Source organism: Buteo buteo, chromosome 24 (genome assembly GCF_964188355.1).
Source record: "Buteo buteo chromosome 24, bButBut1.hap1.1, whole genome shotgun sequence".
In the NCBI taxonomy this organism is placed as follows: domain Eukaryota; kingdom Metazoa; phylum Chordata; class Aves; order Accipitriformes; family Accipitridae; genus Buteo; species Buteo buteo.
In genome coordinates, this window is record NC_134194.1 from 18,047,679 (window position 1) to 18,073,025 (window position 25,347).

The 25,347-nt window shown below is 36.5% G+C and overlaps 1 protein-coding gene across 1 annotated transcript in view; it reads left to right on the plus strand.

Annotated features, from left to right (window-relative positions):
- DOCK2 (dedicator of cytokinesis 2) overlaps nucleotides 1-25,347 on the plus strand; it is a 213,919-nt gene that overhangs the window by 112,437 nt on the left and 76,135 nt on the right. The window contains exons 28-29 of the mRNA XM_075056525.1: nucleotides 17,584-17,682; nucleotides 18,769-18,863. Of these exons, the coding sequence (XP_074912626.1) occupies nucleotides 17,584-17,682; nucleotides 18,769-18,863 (194 nt within the window). The remainder of the gene's footprint in view (nucleotides 1-17,583; nucleotides 17,683-18,768; nucleotides 18,864-25,347) is intronic.

Sequence of the window (25,347 nt, forward strand, 5' to 3'; positions counted from 1 at the left end):
AATGGATGTGCAAAATGTAGCTAGAGTGAACATTCTTATTCAAAAAAGAGTATTATATCTTGTGTATAAGCTTATATACTTTAATTTTCTAGGCAGATTTGCTCTGAATTCCTCAAGTAAGAAGTTACTGTATTAGGTGTTTTTAAAAGTATAGCTATATTTACTTGTATCCATGCATGTTTTAGTATTTGATGGAGTATTTCTTTCATTCCTGTCCACTTGGAGGGTGCATGATACATTCTTCATATTAGAGTTGTTGGGTGAATATGAGAGGAAGACCATTGGAGTAATACTGCTTTTGTACATTAAGAGCCGTTTCCCTTTTGAACAACAGAATGCAGGATGTATCCAAGAGATTCAAATTCCAGGAAAAGACTATGTCTATCCTAAACCATTTAAAAACAGAATAAAGCACTTGCTGACTTGCGTTGTTGTCATCATTACAGTATTCATTTACTTTTAGAAAACAACTTTTGAGTGTACTTGCTGCAGCCCCTTTCAGTTGTTTTCTGTGTTGTTTTTTCAATGATTTTATCACTTCAAAGCAAGAAGAATGATATGGCATAGCTGAGTCTGAAAATATTTAGCAGTCTGCTATGCTTCAGCTGTATGTAATGCCTTGTAAGCATCATGTTTTCAGTTGTGATTCTTCATGATCTCCATAACTTAATATTTATTTATTTTTTTGCCACTTCAGTGTGTGGGAGTATTCAGTAATGTAAGGAGTCTTCTGTTACACTCATTTATATCAAAAAACTTCTGGATATGTTGGGAGACAGGCAGAGAAGAAACCATGCCAGGTTCTTGCTGAAATACTTTCTCCCATGGCTTCTAGGTTTCTTATGGAAATATTGAAACCTGTGTGGAAAGATTGTGCCAGATATGATCATGGTAACAGGGCTGGCATTTAAAATCTGCATCTTGAGGCTTTTTTACATGTATTCCTTCAGGGCAGTGAATGACATCAGAAATGCAACTGGCAGTATATTTCGTCCTCATGAGATGTATTTTGTGTACTTAGCTGAATATACCTTGCTGTTTCTCTTTCCAGCTGCTGGTTTTGAAAAGCATTTTCAGTGTGAGGGAATTGAATTATGGCAGTTTAGAGACTGGGTTACAAGAAATTGGCTGACAGTAACCGCTGGAGAGACTGAAATTACGCTTATTGGCTTTGGCAGGATATATGCAGAGAATGACATTTCCCGTAAGCTCCCTTCTTCTGGTGCGAAAAGCTGCAGGTGGAGAAAGAATGTAGGTTGAGATATAATGAGCTGGAGACTCCTCTGAGAAAATCTGGTATCAATTGTGATCATGCCTACTTTTCAATATCAGAGGAATCTTTTTTTAGGTTTTATCATTCTGCAGTGTAGTGTGCTAAGGCAGTCTAATGTATTGGCATGTCTTTTCTTTGAATGTTTGCAAAATGAACCAGTGATATAATTGTCAATAAGGTTGGTAGCTTGGGTTCTTGTATAAATTCTGTTTCATTCTGTTATCAACCTGCCATGAGCCAGAATTATCCATTCTTAAGGGGGACTGGTGGGAAGAGTAGAGCACGAGAGAAACCTCTATTATGAGTTCTTGCTATAAGTAATTTTACTTCAAAATACACCAACCTGATGATGTTGGAGAGTTCAGTGACATGTATTTTGGGGACAGAAAAGCCCTTGGGCATGCTTGTTCTCTTCCTTTGGCTTTGCGTTTACAAATTTTAGGTCTATTTCATATTGCCCGTAGTGTAGGTATTAGGGAAACTCAAAGTTCAGATTTATAAGACTTACAAGAATTTGTTAAAAAGCACAATACTTAGTATCCTGACTGGCTATTTAACAACCCAACAGCTTGGTGTTGCTAATAAGTAATGGGAAGTGACAACACTGGTATATTTTGCTTTGCTTGCATCTGATCTGTTGTGCAGTACTTGTCTTTCAGTCCGTGAGAAAAGCTGCAGGTTTAGTTTCTTTTGTGAGTATTCTGAAGGCAACTTTCTTCAGTCATGTGTTCAGTCTGGTACACCAACTTATCTATATATCTCTGTGACTTCATTCTGTCATTTTATAGACCACTTCCATCCTGTATATTTGAATGCTTTGCGGTTCAGTGTTGCTTGTGAGGTGCACAGGTTATTATGCAGGGCAGGTGCCTTTAAAATTGAATTGTAGCATCGTTATTGCCTGACTACCTTTTCTAAAGGTAGAGAGCAGTTGCTTTCAAAAGCCTTGCTGTTTGTGAGGAGAGGATTTGAAAAAAGCCTACTTCACTTAACTACTTGCAGCCTGAAAAAAATGTAACCTTACAGTTGCTCTCTAAGCTTTGCACTACTCCCAATGTTAAAAGCCCCAGGCGTTGAATGTATGCTTCTCTGCAGCTCATTCTTTGACAGAGATACCAATTCTAAGTTACAGCATTATTGCCATGTGTAGCATTGTTTTATATATTTATGGCTAAATATTGTTCATTCTTCAAAGCAATAGAATGACATATCAGTCAAATCTGGTCCCACTGGGGTAAGACAAACAACTGGATGATCTGTTCTTCACACTGTATTCAAATACTATTCTTTTATCCTTTTTTTCATTATTATTGCTGGCTTAGGACAGGTTATGAGAGTTTAAAATTGTCTCAATACTAACAGGTACTGAGGAATGTAGGAATATGGAGTGTTCAAAAAGAAAAAAAACCCAAACCAAACAACTTTGTTCCTTGGTCTTTAGAAAACAAGTGTGCTTATCTTCTTTATCCAAAGCTTGTTTATTTGTCAATGCAGTAAGCTGGAAAAGGTCTGAGTTACACAGGGTCTAGACACTTATCTGGAACCCAAATGCCTTTGATGACTGAAGTGCTGAGGGTGACGTTAAAAATGAACAAAAACTAGGAGGATTAATTTACAGTTTTTCTATCAACTTTGCACCTCTGTGAACTAATTGCTTTGGTATATTCAGCTCATAATCTTGATAATATTTGCTATCTCTTAATATTAGTTTTAAAACGCCTACATAAAGATGAGACACTGCAGTTAGATGTTATTATCGAGATGTCACAATGTTCTAAAGTTAAGGGCTGAGATTCAGTAGCTGTGGGTCTTTTGGTGCACTGCATAACTGTGTATATAGAAACAGAGGATGAAGCAAATTCTGTGCAACTGTATGATCTTGGAGGATAAAATACAGTAAGATGATGAAGTGGCTTTAGTGTGTGTAGTGAGATAATAAAATCAATATGATATTTAAAAGGAAGCCAGTAAAATGGCAGAAAAAAGTGAGGTGATACTTTAGTATGTGTTGAGATGGGGGTGGGTGGGGAGAGAGACCTCAAAACATACTAAAGTATAATGTATATATATCTTCTGCTGGAGGCACTTAGAATCAACTGGATCTTGTGCCTAGTCTGTCCTGGAATGCCTCCAAAAAGCAGGGCTGCTGCAATAATCTCATAAAAAAAAAAAATCACAGAAGTGTAGAAAAGCATTTCACTATTCCCTTGGGAAAGGCAATGCTTAACCTTTTTGAGTTTCTAAGATGACAGAACACAAAGGAAAGTAGGTCATCTCTTAATGATCTACTGATGTGGTCACTAAAGGAAAGATTAAGATCTATGAACACACCAAAGGCTCTGAACCTTGCTGAAGAAATTAACAGTATGTCACTTCTCCGGGCAACATAAGCAAATGTCCCAGTGATGTCAAGGGCAAAACAAAAGCCTGTTTCTTTGCCTTTTGTCATGTCAGATATTTCTTAATATCAGTATCTTGTAACTGATTTTGTAACTTGTATAAATTTAAATTTTATTTTTAGCTAGCAAAGTTGTTATTAGATAGTCAGAGAAGTTAATCATTGATAGACATCGCTAATAAATCTGCACTGTCCTGAGCTGTGTGGCACTTGCTTGTCATTCAATGTTGGGGTGTTTTTTATTATTCAGTCTTTACTCAAGCTAGCATTTTGAAGAAGTCTAGAAGTTATATGTGGGAATTGAAGTAAGTGTAATTCAAAAACTGCATGGAAATAAGTATCTTCAAAAAAGTCTTGTATTTTGAAATTAGTTTTCTGCAAATGAAGGTGGTAAACTTCAAAGGAGACAGGAAGACAGAATACATGTAGTAGGCTCTACAATTAATAGAAAATCCTGTTCCTCATATGTTGTGAAATATGTGTAATCCTTAAAAATTAATATGTAAGTTAATCACATAAGTAAATGCATATTGCCATAAAATTACTTTTTCCTGTGCTTTCTGGTGCTCTTTTAAGCATAAGATTGCAGAATGGCCCATGTAATTATTTTACATGATTGTAGCATCTCTAATGAGTTTGAGAAGAAAACAGTGATCTCTGCTCTTAAGTGGCTACATAATAAGTGATATGGCCTGCCCTGCTTCAGTGTCTCTGGAGTAAAGAACAGCTTTCTTGTTTTTTGTGCCCCTGGGATGTTCTCCTGGGGCCTGTTATTGTGATGTCAGTGATTTTTATAGAAGTTAGTTCCTTTCTTCATTATGCCATACAAGCAGTGTGTTGCCTTAGTGGCTCTTCATTGAGGTTATTGTCACAAAATTGTACTGGTTTTTATTTTAAACAATAATTTCATTGTGAAAGGTCTCGTGGGGAATAGTTTCAGTTTTAACTTGGGTGAGTAGCAGTCTGATTCAATGAAAATTTTGAAATGTATTCCTGCATTATCAACAAGACAGATAAAACATAAGGCATGTAGGTATGGTTTCTTTGTCTCATTTGAGACATGACTGGGCATGTAGTTTTTCCAATGTTTTCCAGGTAAAGTTGAAGAAGAAACCAAATGACTACCTTGCCACAAATTTGGGCAAGGCAAGCAACCTAGAATCTGTTAGAGCAGCTTGGGTTATCTTACATTGTGTTAGCAAAAATAATTAGGTATTAATTTCACTTTCTTTTGTTTGTTTTTTGTCTTGTAAAATTAAAAAAACAACCAATCACAACACATTAAAAAACTTGGTAGAACCCACAAAAATGTTGCTATGTGTAATCTGTCAATATTGCTATGTTATTCTCTGTATTGCTATGTTATTCTCCTAAATATAAGCCCAGGAAAAGCCTTATAAGGCAGGAATGTAAGGCTGTCTAACTGGCAGCCTGAAGGCATGTATATCCTTGTATAACGGGAATGACCTAGTTTGGTGGGAATATCCTCTCTTTTTTTTTTTTTTTTTTTTGTTTACATTTTATATGTTGATAGAGATGTTTGTGTCCCTAGTATTACTTGTTTCATTAATAGCTTCCAGAAAACCGTCAGACTCACATAAGTTATGTCTGGTGCAATAGTTAAGATTTGTTAGCAGACTGTGAAGGCTTATTTTCATATACTTTGCATTGTCCCCATGATATTACATAGGCTTGTACATTAGCTTGTTCCCTCCTTCAGCTTGTCTTGAAATGCTGATGTGCCCCAAACCTGTGGGGGAGCACCAGTGATAAAGGAGGAAGAGCCAGCAACAGAGACATGCTGCCCTTTGAAGAAGGGCTAGGTGTGGGGGTTTTTTTCCGCTGCCAACAGTGGGCGGTCTAAGCTACTCTGCCAGCCCACTGTCCATATCCTACGCATTTATTTTCTTCAGTTTCTTTGCAGAGAACCTCTTCCCTACACAGTGCTGTGAAATCCTGAATAATATGTTCTTGAATTCAATGGAATGCAAGTTCTTTTTATCTATCCACCAAACTCCTCGTGACTGTATTATTGGTTTCCTGTTTTCATGCTTGATTACTCTGTTCTTTCAGAGCATCTGTGACTTGAGCTGTACAACCTGCTAAGTCCAGCCTAATGTCCTGGAACTCTCTAACTGCAGCACTGTCATTTAGAATTTTTTTGATAATCTGGAAGGGATAAGGGAGCTCCACTACTGTTCCTGTATTTCAAATTTGCTCCTTCTCTATTGCCTTATTCATTTGGCATCAACATATATACGATATTCTTTCTCCTCTTGTTTGGTTATGAACTCCTTTTTGTCTTTGCATCTTTTACAAATTAGTTGCTAAAATTACTTCAGTATTTAAATGTCTGTGATATTTAGCAATCTCAGAGGTCGGGATATTGTACCAAGGAGAGATTAAATAAAAGTCACTTTTATCTTATGTGACTACAGTACCATTTAAAAAAATATAAATGGCCTTAGTATAGTAGTAAGTGCTTTTTTTGCAACATGTTTTCTAAATATAAGAAATTCTGTGGGAAAGACTGTATAGCATCTTGTGCTCTCGTCCTTTTTTTTTTTTTTTAATTTTTTGTTTAAGAAAAAATACTCTACATTACTGAATTCCTGGCGCTAAGCTCTGCAGTCTAGTAAGTTCTGGTTTAAGCTATAAAATATTAGCAGTATCCCTTAAAATAAAAACTGAGCAGAACAAGTTACTTTTTACTTCTTAGTAAAACGTCTTGAAAACTGATAATGATCCAAATGGGAAATTTTATTCCGGTCCCCTTTGAAGTTAAATAAGAGCATGAGAATTGCCCTTATCTTTCCAAACTCTTTTCTTAGTCTTTGTAAGGTTGCAACCATAATTCTGAGAGAACTTTGGTTGAATACAAGCTGCACAATAGATCACAAGATACAGGTTTAGCAAGCTGTAATGTAACATTCAGCTCAATGGGTTTATGCTAACTTATATGAGAAAAGAATTTATAAACATACCATAATGATGTTGTCAAGAGGTTATTCCTCTTAAAATATCTTGAAAATTCTTTTGAATATGATGTGACTATATAGTATCTACCAAATGCTTTTTCTGTCCTTCAGTTTTATAGAGGTGATTGTGTGTATATATATATATATTCATTACTAAATTAAAATGACAAAAAATTACTTGCTTCATAAACAGGTCCTTTTGTATCATTTCAATGGAGCCATATAATAAGGGTGATTCTACGTATCATGACCTAATAAGCTTTTATGAACAGTTTCAGTAGTATAGTTCTGAAACTGCTATTAAATCTAATAGCATTAATATAGAAATGTAATTAGCGGAGGTGTAGGCTGCAATAGTTCTAATCATAATTTTTTTTCTTTATGTGTCATTAGATATATACTGATGCTCCCACACATTCTGTATTGCAGCAACTAATCAAAAAAAAAAGAGACTTATAAGACTGTTTAGGAGATAGATACACTAAATGTCAGAGGCATAATAAAGTATATTTTTTTGTTTATGCCATTTCTCTGGCACTCTGACTCATTGATCAAGTCTGCTTCTATATGAGTGATTCTGATTTTGTTTGTTTTTTGCTGGGAATGCAGTTCCCTAACATGAATCTACACTCATCATTTATCTGTTTGCTAGGTTCAGGAGAAGGTGTTAGCACCCTGGTTTGTTAGTAAGATAATTTATTTAGATGAAATTGTAGTTTAGTGATTAGGAAAAATAAAATGCTGCAAATATCCCTGAATATTTTGGCAGTAAAGCAACAGAAAAAAAGCAGTGTCTTTTTGGCATATAGTTGTCATTCTCTAAAGGAGTTCATATGGTCAGGTGACATGGCACCACAAAATATTTTGATATTCGTGTTTGCTAAAATGCTGGAAAAAGCTTGAAAATCAGTTTGTGTTTGGGAAGACCTGTTGTAACACAGTGTTGTTATATCTATACTCACCATTTACTCTGAGGAGGATTTATGTTTGGGGTGGGTTTTTTGTGCGAGATGAATTTAAAAATGAGGGTATTTGTTGTCAGAAGGATTTAATGCCAAGGTAGCAGAGGTGTTGCCTTTAAGCATGCTTATGTGTGTTAGGAAAAAAAACAAAACAAATAAACCAGGAACAGGAGTTCAGTCTTGTCCTATTGCAGTTTTAGGACTCGGAGGCTCCTAGACTGCAGTCATTGAGCAGCTAAGGGACAGTCACACTACTGATGGAGCATAAGCCAGGGCTTTCTGGAATTCCATGTGCTCTTCTTTTCATTGGCAAAATTGCTGTCCCAGCTTCAGAGAGCAGCTTTAGAAGTAAAATTTAGAAGCTTCCCAAGTAGATGCAGTTTTAGAACAGTTCAGAGCACATACAAACTAAGCTAGTTCCCTAAACACTGCAGTCAAAACAAGTAATTTACTTAAATTCCAACCATTTGTTAAATGTAGCATTTGTATTAAGAAAAATGATGTCCTGTTCAAATTCTCAGCAGTTTTCTTTATTAACCTATAGCTGTGAAATACAGTGCATGTTACATATTTTCTCTCCTGTGTTTCTACAAGAGTGTTTTGTATATATGCATGGTTACGTGTTTACGCTTAACTGTATAATTATGTGATTGTTCATGTCCTGTACTAATGACATTACCTTTTATAGGCTTGTGACTGGTTTCCCTTTTCGTCATTTAAAAAACGGAAGAAAAACCAAGAGCTAAAATATTCCCTGATTTAGTTATTCAAAGAAATTTCTACTCCCATTTTCATCCTAGTTAGCTACTAAGTACATAATAAATTCAGCTCTCATTGGGCTGATGCAGAGTTATTAAAGGAGTATTCCTTATTCTGCCAGAGCCCAGGTATAATATGTTAGTATGACACAATCTCCACAAAGGAGATTAGTATGTGCGCAAGTTACTGGTGCAGACAATGCTATTTTGGTAAATTTCTCTCTATATTATCACAGTTTCAGGATTCTTTGTGACATTATAACTGAAACTAAATCAACTGGGACATCTTAAAAGTGGCACTTCTTAAAAAGAGCCACGCCTAAGAAGGATGCTTATTTGGCAGTAGTTTGTGGAATACCCAGTAGCAGGTAATTCTGTAATTTTTGAAGTTTTATCCTTCCATGTTTATACATGTGTTCCCACGGAGTTTTCTGCTTTCACTGAGTATTCCCCATGCTTTCTATTAACCAATTTACCCACAATTCAGTATGAAAAGCTCTCTGTCTTTTTTTTTTTGCTATGAACTTTCTTTTTTAGCCAGTTACTCTGCTAACCACACTCCAAGATTTTTTTTTCATGTTTAAAAGTGGAGCCCACTATTACATAAAAATTAAAAACCTAATATAAACTGCAATTGCATATAATTTAAATATTTTTTCATATTTAAGATGCAAAATAAAACTGTTCCAACAGTTACTAGTTACTCCTTTGGTTTTACTTTAAAAAGAAAATATGTTTTCTGTGCACTTTGTCCCTGCTTTCATCTGTGGCAGAGAGTAGCAACTTGACAGAACAACATGAAGAAGTTCATATAACACTTTTCCACAGCCTAGCTGGCTTTAAAAGGTTTATAGTGTTTTATCCTGTGTAAGAGTAATATAGGTTGAAAATTATATGAAATGTTTGCATACATGCTGTGTTACACTAACCAAGATTCATGTCAGTACATCTTCCTTCCTAGGTAGAGAAGTCCCTGGTTATGTGGACTGGATGCATTTTACATCATTATCTGTTGATTTAGTATGAATTCTTTTTAAACTCTGTGAGTAAATTTATATATATATATTGGAGCTCCTATGTATACACATGCTTGAATCTATCTCAATTCTTCTGTTTTTCCTTACTGTAGCTGTGAAAAAGCAGAGCACAACTTTATTCTAGTGAGAGTCCCTTTACCAGGGTCGTGTTGGTAAACAATGGAGTTAACAGGGCAGCTTCAGAGCGATTACCTCTGCATCTCCATTTATTTCAGCTGTTTTGTTACCAGAATCTTGAGGATCTTTGTGAAAGGCTCAGGATGTTTTGGGATTTTTTTGGTGCCCCTCCATATATTCATCTTCTAGGTCCTGGACAAATCTCTTTATAAACATCTGGTTAATTTCCTGATGAACCAAGTGACAAGTGAACTACTCTTTTTTTTTTTTTTTTTTTTTTTTTGGCAGGCTAAGTGTGAAAGATTGCTTTAAAGGAAAGCATTAAAAGTTTTCCTGGCTTTAGTCAATGTGTATTTGCAGGGTATGCTGAGTTTGTCTTTTATTTACCCTTCACTACCTCCACAGACCAGAATAGACTATAGTCAGACAGCTTTCAACGCACAAGAACGGTAGTAAAAAAATTGTAAAATATGGAGGTAAAGAGAAATTACTGTTCTTTAAAAGAAGCTATAAATAAAACGGTAGCTTATTAACTCATCATTTCCAGCCTGGTTTTACTGTTTGGTTTTTTTTAGAAAATTAAACAAATTACCAGACTACCAATACAACGTTCGTAATGTGGAAGGGGACAAATTACAATTGGAACTGTCAAATTAAAAGCACTGTGGCATTAGTGTATATTTAAAATACAGGAGAAGTATCAGGCTCCTCATGTAAAAGTTTATCTGGTTGTTACAGCTGCTAAAAAAGGAATAGTGATTTTAAATAAATTTAATTTTAATTTCTTGACAACTTTTATCTTATGGCTTATTTAGCTATGCCTAGGTAAAAGGGCACACTCTGACCTAGCAGAAGGATTGTCAACCAGGTAGGGCCTTGCTGATTTTAATCTCAGCCTAAGAGATGGCTGCGTATTGGCATTTGGAAATGTTTCAATACTGGATTGCACGTACTTTGACAATACCAGTATTTATTTTTCAACAATGTCTGGTACTAAGGAAAGTTAGTTTTGCCATTAATATCTTCAGGATTTGGTGAGATTTTGATTGCCTGGTGACAAAAAACATTGTGTTTTTAGAAGGTCAAGTGCAGCTGTGCTATTGCTCAAAAAGAAATAATAAAATAAAATCTTACATAATTTACAATAAAATGTATTGGTGGATTCCTTAGAGATTGCTATTAATTAATCCTAAACATACACAGTTGGTAGATTTGTTAGTGTAATAGATGCAAACTGTTGGAAAAATTGTTTTTATTGGGCCTTACTTTCTTTGTAAGATCAATTTAAAAGCAAGAGGAGAGTTTCTGGAGCAGTATGACTTTCAGCAGTTTTAAGCAGAACTATTATGATAAAACTTTGGTTTAACCATTCACAAGTGTATTTTATTAGTTTTATCTCTGATTAGGTAGTTGAAGTTTACTTTTTCTGTCTTCAGTGAGTGCAGCTGAAAAAGAACCAAATCAAATAAAGAGTAGCTTAGTTCTGGAACTACAGGAGGTGGTTTTGTTTAGTTTTAAGGAAGTGAATCAGCGTCTAAGACATTCATCTTCACAATATGTGTAAATTTAAAATATATGGTTTAGAAATAAAAGATGTTTCTGCACTTTAATGAACTTAAATTGCTCAGTTCTACCGTTTTCTCTTTGACCCTGTTGTTGATCTCCGTTGCAGCTAGTGTGTTTTCTTTGTAGTCCTATATAGTTGGCAATTCCATCTGGGTCTTTTTTTTCTGCTGTTAAGTATTACACCTCTGGGCAGGAGGATAGCTCCAGCTCATCCCAGCCATCGTATCACTTCCTTCAAGTTCCCAGTTTCATTTCCAGTCTTTTTAAATGCAAGAGACTGGCCAAGCTTTACTACAGTAAATAAACGGGGGATAATATTTTTTAATCTTACTCTTTGCTTGTATTGTGTGTGTGCGCTTTCCTTGTTTCTATGGAATACTGACTGCATCATCTTTAACATGGGAATGAGTGCATTGGGACACTTGGCAGGACAAGCCATGCTTTGCAACTTGACTGACCATCTGGTTTAGTGGCAACAGGGAAATGGAATAGCACTTTGAATAAGAAATTAGTGAAATAAGCAGCCTGACAGCCTTGGGATACTTGGGATTGTCTTACGTACCGGGACAGGAAGTTTCTTCTGGCCTGTGAGACCAGTCTGGAAACTAGCTAAAGTAATTGTGGTGAAGCAATTAGTGGATTGCAGAGGAGGAGGGAAGAGGTGCAGCATGAAGGTGGATAGATCCCTGAAGGCAAGGATGGAAGATTTCAACTGATACAGCAGAGCTGAGACTGGGAGTGTGAACAGCAGTGATTAAGTGAGGAGGTGAAACAGCTGATTTCTTTTTTTTGTAACTGTGCTCTGGACAAGCTAGTTCAGTTCTCAAGCTCATTCCAAATGATTGCCTTCTCACTTCATACTAAATAACGTTATCCATAATTTATTTGTATGTACACCTTGAAGATGAACACAATGTTAATATTCTGGGGAAAATAGTAAATTACACAACTGTGTTTTAGCAGAGATTTAAGCACAAGTTAAATCAATTACAGTGTACTGTAGTAGAAGTTCTGGAGTGGATTTATGGCACAAAAACAACCAAACAACAAAACCCACCAAACAACAAAACCCAGCAGCAGCAAAAACGTTGCACAGAATGAAAAATCTTCTTTTTAGAATATTGTTGGGAAATCAACACAAAGTTAAAAATAAATAAATAAAAATAGGTGCCAAAGGATATATTCTGAAGAAAACATGCTACTTCTGTCATACCATAAACCATTGGCTTACTGCTTTTATCTATGTTTGAAAAAGTCTTAAATGAAATAATTTTGAAATTGCCTTGATTCTCTAACTTGTAACATATATTTAAATCTTACAGAGCAGCTGCTATTACTATTTCATTGTGTTATAAAATTGTCCTATATTTTTCCATCTGGTAGTTTGCTCTTTTTATAGTTGTATATCCTTTTGGGTAAATCATATGAATGTAAGAAAAACAGTATAACAAGCTAAAACAGCCCAGCATGTTTTCAGTCAGAAATCAAAAGCTGTCAGTAAGATGTAGAAACAGGATGCCTAAGCTTCTGTTCAGTGAGCTATAAAAGACAAGAAGACAGAACCAATGAACTATATGAATGTGTGTATGGAAAATAAAAAACTCGGACCTACTAAGAGTAGATGAATCTGGTATTGTAAATTAATTATTAGTGAAGTGTGCTGATTGGCAATCTACAAACAAGTTGGTGTGGATTAGGAGCTATTTCCCATTTCAGATGTACTCTATGCATCTGATGAACACTCTAGGTTGTTGTGCAGCAGCTTATTCTAATATTTACAATTTTGTGCTTTTACAGCTAGAAACAGTACATTTTAGGATAGCACATGCATTGGCAGTGACATCTATTTCTGGAGAAGAAACAGAACTACTACATTAGCAGTTCACTTCAAATTCTGTTTTTTTCATTTCAGAGTGCTATTGTTTAGTGTTTGCATAATATGGTAGAGATGTTTTTGCTAACCTCTACATATGCCACGGTTCTCAAGGTTTAATGTGGTTTCCTGAGGAATTGTGACTTCAAACCACTGTGGTTCTTCATGGTATCACTGAGCATGTTCCATACTTTTTTTTTATGGTAATTATGTTGCTCTTTAGCTCATGGCACTAAACAGGTGTGATGACTCAATAATTCTGTGAAGACAGTATTTTGGGAGCCCTTCTCAATTATGTCCTTGTGCTACAACATAAATATTGATGATTTTTAACATTAGATTGAAACAGTTGATTGGTTAGCTTTTCTTTAATTACATTAAAGATAACATATTTATCACTTTTCCTCCAGAAAGATTTTTGCACTTTTGGTTTTGAACAACAACAACAAAAAAAAAAAAAAAAAAAAAAAAAAAAAGAAAGAGAGAACTGTTTGGCCTGTAGGAATTCTTGGTCACCCTTTTTATGTGCACCATTTTTACAATTACTGTCACTAACATACGATGAGTTTTGAAACTTCTGGCTTAACCTAAAAGGGAGTTCAGAATTAAATCTAATCTATGTAGTATGATCACTTCATACACCACAAAAATGTTCGATCTTCAGGATAAGATTCTTTGCCTAATACAGAAAGCTGTGCATTGATCAAATGTAAGCCATCATTAGTGAATATAGGGTCACAGATTGTGAGGATGGTGGTATGTAAAGGACTCACCTTACATTAATTGTAAGGGTAAGTGAAATCAGCATTTAAAACATCCAGTATTCTGCTAAAAAGGGGATATAAAAATAACTACATCATCTTTGGCCTTCTTTGAATTCAAGTCTTTGAATTATTAGGAATTATTCATGTTTCTATTTTGTCTTCTTTTTAACGATGCACCTGTAGTTATATATTTACACTTGGGCTCTATGTTGGTAAAGTGTTCTATTAATAAGGATAAATGTTACTTAAGTGCCTATGTGAAATAAATATTCTCCTTAGTCCTTCCAGAAGTACACCTGCATGAAGATTACCCACCCTGCAGCCACTGAAATACTTCTACTAGATTAGGATTAAAGTGTAGCTTCATTCTACGTTATTTCTGTTGCTATTTGTTTTTCCAGTGCATTTGCGTTATTTGTTCTTGTGGTGCTAGTATTATTTGAAGTTTCTACGGCAACCTGTCACCATCTGCTATTATGAAGTATGCTGGGATTTAGTTGCTAGGTGTTGAAGTTTGTCATGTTACTTACATGACCCTAATGTTTTTCAGGTGTTTATTTTCCTGTACATGTTGCATCCATATCCAATATGCACTTTAACAAGAGTGGAAAAGATTCTGCATTCTTTCTGCTTGACCTTAGAAAGCCCTATTTCTTTACTGAATACATCTATGATCCCTTTTGATGCACTTTGTATATATTCAACCAAAACAGCATTTTTTTTACCTTAGCCACTATTTTGCAGTGTTTATACTAAAGCCAGTCAGCATTGTAGTTCTTCTAAATTTGATATTAATTATGCTTTTTTTAAGTGGACAGGGAGTTTAAATGTTTCCTGAGACGTTTTCTCCTCTCATTTTCATTTGACTACCTATTTACTTGTGTTCCTGCTCCCGATAGAAGTGCAGTGTTCATACTATCAATTTCCTTATTTTTTTACACATTTTTTGAAAGGTTGTCAGCCAATTGTTAATTCAAAAAATAGAATTCAGTGCTGTTTCTGTTCCAGGTTCTTTTACATTTAAATGGAAATGAATGTTTTTAAGTTGGAAAACAGATATTTTATTTATCTCTTCATAGTAATGCAGTGTATTCGGGGTTTTTTCTGTTAATTTCTCTGTTAGTATTGTCTCATCAGTCAAGTGTTTACTTTGATACATTTATTTCTTTATACATTTGACCTAGTTCTAATCAACCTTTTCTGCTGTAATTCACAGGATAAATCCTAACAAGCCTAAGCACAGCTGAAATGACTTGTTAGGATTCTATCTGAAGAACTTCGCCTTCTCTGCCACAACCTTTTTTACACTATTCAATCTGTACATACAATGCTTGACTTAATGAAATAAATTTTTTAATAATAAGCATTAGACTATTGTGTTTGTATTGTAGGCAGTGCTTGATTCTGACTTTCTTCTGTCCATCTAGTGAGCATGCAGTCTGCATTCAAAGTGTAATAGATTGTTCTTGTGCAGAACTTACTGTATTTTCAAGCAGTTCATGCTCTTTGCACATTCTGCTAAGAGATACTTAAACAGTATAGGAGGATTTAAGTGAATACACAGAGATATTTGCAGATTTGGTCGCAGCTCTTTACAGTCCTATATTACACTTAAATTCTACCAGTGAGAATGGTAATGCTGAGAGTGCATGAGTACTTCAAAGATCTGAGGCTGCATCTGAGAAGCCAATCTTTATTGCTGGTGTTTGGGGATTAGGAGGGAGGGGCAAGCTTTTAACCTATGAAGAAGCTAGCTAGTTAATTTCTAATAGTTGAGATTGCTGGCAAGAAAATTATTAAAGATCAAACAGTATTCATGTATTTTCCTGCTTTACAGTTACATGGAAATGATGGAGGAAGTTTTTGTAGCAAACCAGCTTTACTATCAGCTTCTTTAGTATGTATCATTCAGTCCCACTGATGTGAATTTGACAGGTTTGGTGCGAGGTACTGGCCAGCAATATGTGACTTTTGCTTATGGCTCTTTTCAGTAATCAAGGCATATCATCTGTTAATTTTAAAATCGCCATACACAGTTACTAAGAATAGGCATTCATGCTGTACCATAATCAGAGATATAGCTAGACACGTTTTAGAAGTTGGTTTCAACAAAAGAAATAACCTTCTTGAAGTCTTTATGCCTTTAAGCACATAATACATCTATTCAATGCTTGTGAAGAAATGCTGCTTATTTCAAGAAGTGAATATTTAACACAAGTACAGAAAGGCATTCTGTGGTGAATGCTTAACTACTAAAAACACCAGCTGTTTTTCATGTACAATTCTCTAACTTCTGTCAGTAATATTTTTCAAAAACAAGACATTAGAAGAAAAACCCCACACAGTTTCATTACTGAATCCTTTGCAATTCATTATTACTTTCAGCTATACATTTAACATCACAGAAAAGATTTGTTTGATCCATAACTGTAGACGTGAACTACTACAGCAGGAAAACCAGCATTTCTTTTTAGAAGAGCATCAGTACCCGAGAACACACGATTCCTTACCTGAAAGCTTTTGGTTTACCTGCAGAAAATGTGTCTTCTTAGCTTTAAAAAGTGGGCAAGCCTCTCACTAGCACTAATGTTACTCCAAAAGAAGGTATAATAGGTCCTTTATATTGTAATTTTCACTGTTTATATGCAAGAAGTCTGCTGGGTCTGCTCACGTAGGAATAAATAAATAAAAAAAAAAAAAGGCAGTACAAACTGAACAGCAGCTAACATATGAAAGTAAAAGACCTCTAGTGGCCATAACCTGAAGTTAAAGAAGGCTTCCCTTCTCTAAGTGGTAGACAAAATGGTTGGGTACGACAAACTGCAGCTGATAATTTGGTAATATGTGCCTTTGTTGCCTTTCTGATGTAACAGAAGTATAAAGTGAATCAGAGTTTAACAGAGAATCTGATCAGTACCAGGTGGAAATTAAATTCCGGTCGGAGAGGCTGGTGAGTCCCTTGTATCAATTCTAAACCAGTATGATGAAAAGATCCAAGTAAATCTAGAAAATTATTTTGCACGCTCATTTACTTCATAGTCTCTTATTTTAATAAAAGCAAAGCATTTAAAGCAGGTTCACTTTTAAAACAATAATTAAAACTTCAGCAAATTAAAAGGCATCAATAAGGAGGATTCTTCACTGTCTTAAAGGAAAATGCAAATCATTAAGCTCACTGTTACTGCTTGAGAGATAAAGGTCTTTGTTACTTACAGTAAATTATGGTGAAAACAGGATTATAAATAACTTTATGTCTTTCAGCATTTCTACTTTAGGAATTGAGAAAAATAATTTTTTTTTTGAGGAAGTTTGAAAAGTTTTGACAGATGTAAGTAATAGTATTCTATAGAAATTTTACAGAGTTCTGTAATAGCTACTTAAATGCCTGCAGAATGTAAAAATGTAAAAAATATCCTTTCTTGTAATGTTTTTTCCTGTGAACAGCCTATGTTTCTAGAATTATTAGAAAATTTTGATGCTAATACATTTTCTTCCTATGAATTCCTAATGGAAGAATCCTAGGCAACATTACATGCCTTTTAGGCATCTTAAGGCAATAGTGAGTTGTACTTTATATATAAAGTTTTCTTGTCACAACGTGTGTTTCCATGCAGTGTTTCATAAATGATGCAACTTTGTCATCAGAGCCTACCCCTTGCCAGGGTAGCTTTTGAATTATCTTTTTCAATTTCTTAGTATGTTTCTTTCATCTAGGCTTGCAAGAGCTTGAATGTTGTTTTATTTTTACATACATAAAAGGATTTATCAGGCATTTAGAGTAGTTCACCTTTAGAAAGAATACAATCTAGTATCTTAAGTAATCTCCATGTGTTGACTTCTGCCTGGTTTTCTTTCAGAGTCATTTTGTGGCATGCATGACAGCAATCTTAAACCAGATGAACAACCAGCATTATTCAGTTTACATTGAAACTTTTCAGACAAGTTCAGAACTAGTGGTAAGTACAAAATAGTCATGGAGGTGATAAATCCTTCTAAGTATTTTATTTCCTGTGAAATATCAGTAGTATTGTTTTGAAGTATCTTGTCTGATTCTTCCTAGAATGGTCTGTTTCTGTACATTTTCTGCCTTTATGTCATTGTGTTGCCTCCCTCTTCTAATGGTGATCTTGGACAATACTGTAATCAGAAATTTAGGAAGACATAAATGTCACTGTTGTTGACCCTAGCACAGAGGTGGTAATATAATAATCAAGAATATGTACTGGGATCTTTGTGTTATACTGTTCTGAGGAGAAAAAAACCCTCTACAACAAAACAACAACAAAACCAACCCTCAACTAATTGAACCCTCCCCCCCCACTTGGCACATGGTGATCCATTTCCACATGCTGTTGAGAGCTATTGTTCACTTGGTTCTCTGTAAGTAATGTGATAAGAAAGAGTACAAACTTTGCAGAGTGCTTGTGAGGGTTTGGTAATAAATAGCGACAACTTGCTAGTCTTACAGACTTCTAGGTGACTTGCTCAGCAGTTCAAGAGTAAAACAGCATATATGTGCTATACATGAAACAGACCTGAAATTATTATGTTTGTTTTATTTAAGTTAGTTATATAGTGATCTCTAAATACTTCTAGCAAAAGAAGTAGTTTTGTTTGAAAACTTCCTTTCAGTGCCTTCAGTTTTTAATTTACGTAACTAAATTTGGGCTAAATGGACTAAAAAAAAAAAATCCTATATTTTTCAAATCTATTAATTCTTTATGCATAGTGAGACTGGTTTGCTAATTAATAAAAAATTCAACAGCTTTACTCCAAAGTACTGCAACTTTTTCTTTCCATTCATTTATGGCTTGTTTTTCCTTAAGAGCTTAATGTAATGACTTTTAGCTTTCATTTGGAATCTGAGACTGCTGTTTTAGAGGACTTCAGTTCCAATCTTGGGCTTACCAATATCACCAGGAATTTTTCCATTGACTGCAAGGGGGCAAAGTGGAGCCCTTTATCTTACTTCTTTAATTACAGCAGGAACACTTTAATTTTTTGTTATGTAGTCACAGACTTACTGTATTTTGTTGTTCTAGGACTTCTTGATGGAAACATTCATAATGTTCAAAGACCTCATTGGAAAGAATGTCTACCCTTCAGACTGGATGGCAATGAGCATGGTGCAGAACAGGTAAAATGGGACTGGAGGATCAGTGTTCATGTTCCACATGCTTGTGAAACATGAACTCGTATCTTACAAGAAGTTTTGCAGTGCAGTCTAAGGTGATTATATCATTCCAGTTTGGTGAATGCCAGAAAGGTCACCATTTGAAATAATTTACTGACAATACATCAAATAGCTAGCTGCCTGTGCTTTAAGTCCACTGAAAATGGAAAGGAAAAAATGTATTTAACAGCAAAGTGGAAGTACATAGTTGATCTCCATGTTGACAGTCAATAGAAGCCATACTGTACAAGGCCTGTTGAATCTTTGTCCTGGTTTCAGCTGGGATAGAGTTAACTGTCTTCCTAGTAGCTGGTACAGTGCTATGTTTTGAGTTCAGTATGCGAACAATGTTGATAACACTGATGTTTTCAGTTGTTGCTAAGTAGTGTTTAGACTAAAGTCAAGGATTTTTCAGCTTCTCATGCCCAGCCAGCAAGAAAGCTGGAGGGGCACAAGAAGTTGGCACAGGACACAGCCAGGGCACCTGACCCAAACTGGCCAACGGTGTATTCCATACCATGGGACATCCCATCTAGTTTAGGAACTGGGAAGTGGGGGCAGGGAATCACCGCTCGGGGACTAGCTGGGTGTCAGTCAGCAGGTGGTGAGAAATTGCCCTGCGCATCATTTGTACATTCCAATCCTTTTATTACTACTGTTGTCATTTTATTAGTGTTATCATTATCATTAGTAGTTTCTTCTTTTCTGTTCTATTAAACCGTTCTTATCTCAACCCACGAGTTTTACTTCTTTTTCCCGATTTTATCCCCTACCCACTGGGTGGGGAGGGGGGGGAGTGAGTGAGCGGCTGCGTGGTGCTTAGTTGCTGGCTGGGGTTAAACCACAACAGTCTTAAATGTACAATTTCTGCACAGGGTTAGAATGTCCTCACTAGTATGTCAGCAAGTTCATTGTGATGCAAGAGTTATCAAACACAATTTTCTTTCCAAAACCATACAGTTGCTTGGATTACTAAAAGGTCTGATGATAAAGACCAAATCTTTGAGCTCAATGCAGTATTTGTAGGAGTAGGTTGGACTCATGGTACTTACTGTAGCTCACAAAATTGAGGAAATGAATTGCTATACTATAGGTCATTTTAGGTTTCATAATGATTAATTACTTCAAACTCAGGTATATTGTCTCTGTAGATCAAGATAGTATCTAAGCAAAAGTTTGTATAATCAAATTTATCATGCTTCCTATTGTTTGTTCTATGAGAGCTTGCTATTAATAAGAAATCTTTGAGTACTCTTATATTATAAAATTGACTGAAGGAAGTATCTTGTGGACATAAACTGTGCAGATTGTAACACCTTTACCCACAGCTATAATCTGTCTGTTTTGATGTCACCATAAATGATGGTGGCATAAACAAAGTATTGCTTGATCTCTGTTAAAACACAGGGCCACTGTTGTCTTGGTGTTAGGATTGCAAGTAGCGTAAGTGAAATTTCATGTCATATAGATTTTGCTGCCACATGGGCTCTTTGCAATCTATCATTTCCATATCACGTGATAGGGAATTGGGAAGAAAAGAGAAGTGATCTTTGTGCAACTCCACCATTGATAATGGTTTTAGACAGCTGGCTTGGGCCAGCTTATCACAGATGCATTCCTTCAGGGTATCTTTGAAATATTGCTTGTTTGAAGAGGAAGGAAATGTTCTTTTGAGATCTGAGTTTTGTTGTTTATTATGTGCATGAGTGTGGTGGGTTGACCCTGGCTGAATGCCAGGTGCCCACCAAAGCCATTCTATCACTCCCCCTCCTCAACTGGACAGAGGAAAGAAAATATAACAAAGAGCTTGTGGGTCGAGATAAGGACAGGAGAGATCACTCACCAATTACTGTCAGGCAAAACAGACTCAGCTTGGGGAAAATTAATTCAATTTATTGCCAGTCAACAAGAGTAGGGTAATGAGAAATAAAACCAAATCTCAAAACACTTTCCCTCCACCCCTCCCTTCTTCCCAGGCACAACTTCACTCCCAGATTCTCTACCTACCCCCCCAGCAGCGGCACAGGGGGATGGGGATGGGGTTTACAGTCAGTTCATCACACATTATTTTCTGCCGCTTCATCCTCCTCAGGGGGAGGGCTCATCACACTCTTCCCCTGCTCCAGCATGGGGTCCCTCCCATGGGAGACAGTCCTCCATGAACTTTTCCAACGTGGGTCCTTCCCACAAGCTGCAGTTCTTCACGAACTGCTCCAGCATGGGTCCCTTCCACGGCATGCAGTCCTTTAGGAGCACACTGCTCCAGCGTGGGTCCCCCGCAGGGTCACAAGTCCTGCCAGAAAACCTGCTCCAGCGTGGGCTCCTCTCTCCACGGATCCACAGGTCCTGCCAGGAGCCTGCTCCAGTGTGGGCTTCCCACAGGGTCACAGCCCCCTTTGGGCACCCACCTGCTCTGGCATGGGGTCCTCCCCGGGCTGCAGGTGGAGATCTGCTCCCCCGTGGACCTCCCTGGACTGCAGGGGGACAGCCTGCCTCACCATGGTCTTCCCCCCAGGCTGCAGGGGAATCTCTGCTCTGGTGCCTGGAGCATCTCCTCCCACGCCTTCTTCACTGACCTTGGTGTCCGCAGGCTTGTTTCTCTTACATCTTCTCACTCCTCTCTCTGGCTGCCGTTTCTGTCTGTCCCAACTTTTTTTTCCTTTCTTAAAAATGTTATCACAGAGGCGTTACCACTGTCGCCGATTGTTTTGGCCTTGGCCAGCGGTGGGTCCGTCTTAGAGCAGACTGGTATTGCCTCTCTCTCGAACACAGGGGAAGCTTCCAGCAGCTTCTTACAGAAGCCGCCCCTGTAACCCCCCCCCCGCTACCAAAACCTTGCCACACAAAGCCAATACAATGAGTTAGAAACAAATGTTTTTGGCAACAAAGAAAGGCTAGTATATAGGGCACAAGATGGGCTCTGTGAGGATTTATTTCCTAATAATTGTTCCTAGCCATTCTGAGGTACTGATTTTTTGTGTCTCTAGTCTATAACAGAGGAGAGCAAGGGAGAGTTGGACTGAGAATGCAAAGTAAAACACATGGCTGCTCTAAACAAAGTTAGTTGGTTCAATTTGTTTATTTGTGGAATTTTTAGGTGAGGAAGAGTTTTTTCAAAATTTGAACATGTAGAAGTTTTACAAGCATCTGCACATGTAGAAGAAATTGATCAAAAAAGTAGCTGTGAGCATGTGACCACCTTACCTTGTGGATTTTTTTTGTTGTTGTTGAATTTCCTCTTTTTCATACTTCATGGAAATTGTCACTAAAAATCTCACTGAAAGGGATCTGGATTTGGGGAAAAAAATTAACTTCATTTACATTTTTTTATTTATTTGCATGTTACCTTCAGGGCTGTTCTTATTCTTGCTTCTTGTTCTCAAAGAAACACTTTGAGTATATATGCTAGATTGGATTATAAAGTGAATATGCTTTCTTTTTTGTTTTTTTTTGAGCAAGACTTCTGTCGGTGAGGTGGATTTTGATCACTTGTACTATCATTATTTTAGTTTTGTAGAAATGGCAGTAACATTGAGTTTTCTACAAGTCACAGAGAGACTAGGCTAAGAATTAAGTCTTAAAGATACATAGGTTCCATTTAACTTAGAAGTCCACAGATGCTGTTTATTTGAAATGTCACAGTTATGTAATTTTACTCTTCCAGTTTTATAATATTGGAAAGGCGAGAAGAGAGGATACTTAATAAAGTTGATTACCTACTGGGAGTGTTTGGTCTTGAGGAAAAGATTTTCTAAGAGAATTTACAGCATTATGATATCAAATTTTGACATTGGATACACTTTCATCTAGGATTTTAATGGAATGATGTTAAATGGAAAGGTTTTCTTTTTCATGTTCCATGACTCAAAGTAAGGATTATGGTTCTATTGGGTAGTGATGACGACAGTGAGGCCTCAGGTACCCAAACCTCACTTTCTGTCACTCACGTACACTAATGTTCATGCCGAGAGATCGCTAACCCCTCTTCTGAGGTGGGCAGATACATATATGCTGGTGGATGTGTTCCTTCCAGGTAAGATTTTTGTAAATGATAGTAGTTTCATCCCACTTGTTTCTCTGAGTCAGTCTTTGGCCTATAAAGGTAAAAGCCAATTCAGTGCACATTCTTATGTTGCTGCCACTGCAATTTGCAATTATTTTTAATGTAGCAAGGATTATTCTTAAAAAGTATCAGCTTAGTACTAAAGTAAACTAACAGTCTTATACTGTATGTTAGCATATCAAACCTTTCATATGTAAAACTGTTTCTCCTATCTAGAAAATGCTGTTAACATCTGCATTATTCACAAGTACAGGATTTTTTTTATTCTATGGGGGTGGGGGAAACATTAGTCCTTGTTCAAAGAATATGGCCTTAGGGCTGGGGAATTCACCTGGTGGTATATATATTGACTGCCTCACTTACTGACAATAGAAATTAATTTGTAGTACTGTACATTTGTTGATAATGCCTCCTAATGACTCTGAACTTTGTGGGACAATTTGGTCCAGGCAGGCTTTGTTGCTCTAAACCTTATCCTGCATTGGACAAGTCAAATGAAAATATTTAAAGAAAAAGTCAGCATTAAAAAAAAAAAAAAAAAAAAAAAAAAATGTTTAGAAGCTATTTAACAGTGCTTCTGTAAATACATTGCTTACCTAAATTGACTTGGCACTGTTTATACTCTCTGATTATGTTGTTGTTCCCAAGATTACATAAGCAAATGAGTTATTGATCTTACTTTCATGTTTTAATTTTATGTTATATCAACAACTGGGAGGGGGGATTTTTGTTATCAGTCTTTATAGAAATTTGGTTTGGGTTTTTTTGGTGAGGGGGGGGTTGAGGGGGCTATGAAATAAATTGAAGGCTAATTTAGGTTTCTAGATTTCTTTTTAACATGCTTTGCTCATCAGAGAAGCAGCAGAGAAAAAGTCACAAGGGATCAGGCTGGGGTGTCTTAATGAGAGAAGAAAGAAAAAAAAACCCACAAAAAATGTTAACACAGTTAGGTTTTGCATTCTTAATTCACCTGTTCTGAGCAGGATGCTACATGCAGGCCTTTTTATGCCCTGAAGGAGGTATTTTACCTTAAGAGTCTCCCTTTTCTGAATTTGCAAAAATATTAGTTACAGGCTGTAAGGTATGTCTATTGTGTAACCTAGCCAATGGCACAGTGTAGTTGGCACTTCTTCCCCGCAGGCATTCAGCAAAGCCTGACAGTCTCCCCCAGATGATTTCTTGTATTTTGTACCTAGCAAGGAAAGTGGGCATTGGAGGAATTTTTCTGTAGGATATACTGCAATACAGAAACATAAAATCGGAGTACATTTACTTAGAGGCAGAGGAAAGGGAAGAGCATAACTAGAACTGCAAGTTTCATCCTATTCGTGGGTAAAAGGTGTTCCTAATGAGCGGGACACTCTAATTACTCTTTTACTTAGACAGCCAGTGCATGTATGATATCAGGAATATTGCTACTAAATATTAGATGTCTGGCATAGATAAGGGGAAAAGAATGAGAGAATGACTTCTTACAAAGTCCAAAGGAAAGGAGAACAAACACATTCATGTCCAGGAGAAAGTGTGGTACGTAAGTTGAAAGAATGGGAACAGAAGCTTTATTGACTAAACTTACTTAATCAAGCTTTGCCTGTAACAGGATGGAATGATTTAACTCAGGTTACTTTAAGTCACTATTATAAATAATGTGCTGTTTGCTCTCAAAGCATGTCCTGATTCCTAAAGACCATTTGAAGGAGGCAGAGGCTGTGTGTACTGGTCCCACTGGACTGGGAGTATTCTATTAGCAATTGAGAATCAAAAAGGGGCATGAACTACTTTTTTTTTCTCCATTAACAGCAAGGTGGGAAGAACACTTTTTTATGGCATGCTAGGTGGGGCAGAACACTTTGGGAAATAGTAAAATCCTCATTGAGGTCATGAGGATATAATATCTGAGTTATTTTTGTGATCCTTCATGGTAGATTTAATTAACTTTTGTTCTAATGAAGGCTGCTTGGTTGCTTACTGCACACTTAGTAGTTGCTACTGCTTGTATGTGCACTTTATTCCACTTAAGGTACTTAGACTATTGGCTATTAGCTTATTAAAAGCAGTAATTCCTAGGTACATGGCATTTGTGGGGAAATGCTTTGCTGGTTTAGGTAATACTGTATAGTCTGCTTATCTCTCAGCTGTTCATAACTTTAATTTAGAGGCACACGGTTCCTCCCAGGAAATTCCTGTACCTTATTGTCAACATGAAGTGCATAGGGAGTCAGATTCACTGAATAAAAGAAATGGTTAGAGAGGTAACAAGTAAAGGGAAAGTATTCACATGCCTTCCTTCTGTTCCTCTGGGCTTTGAAATGGTAATTGCTTAGACAGAGTTATGATCTTGTCATAATTAGTACCTGGAATCAGTTTTGGTTGGTGTCCAGTCTA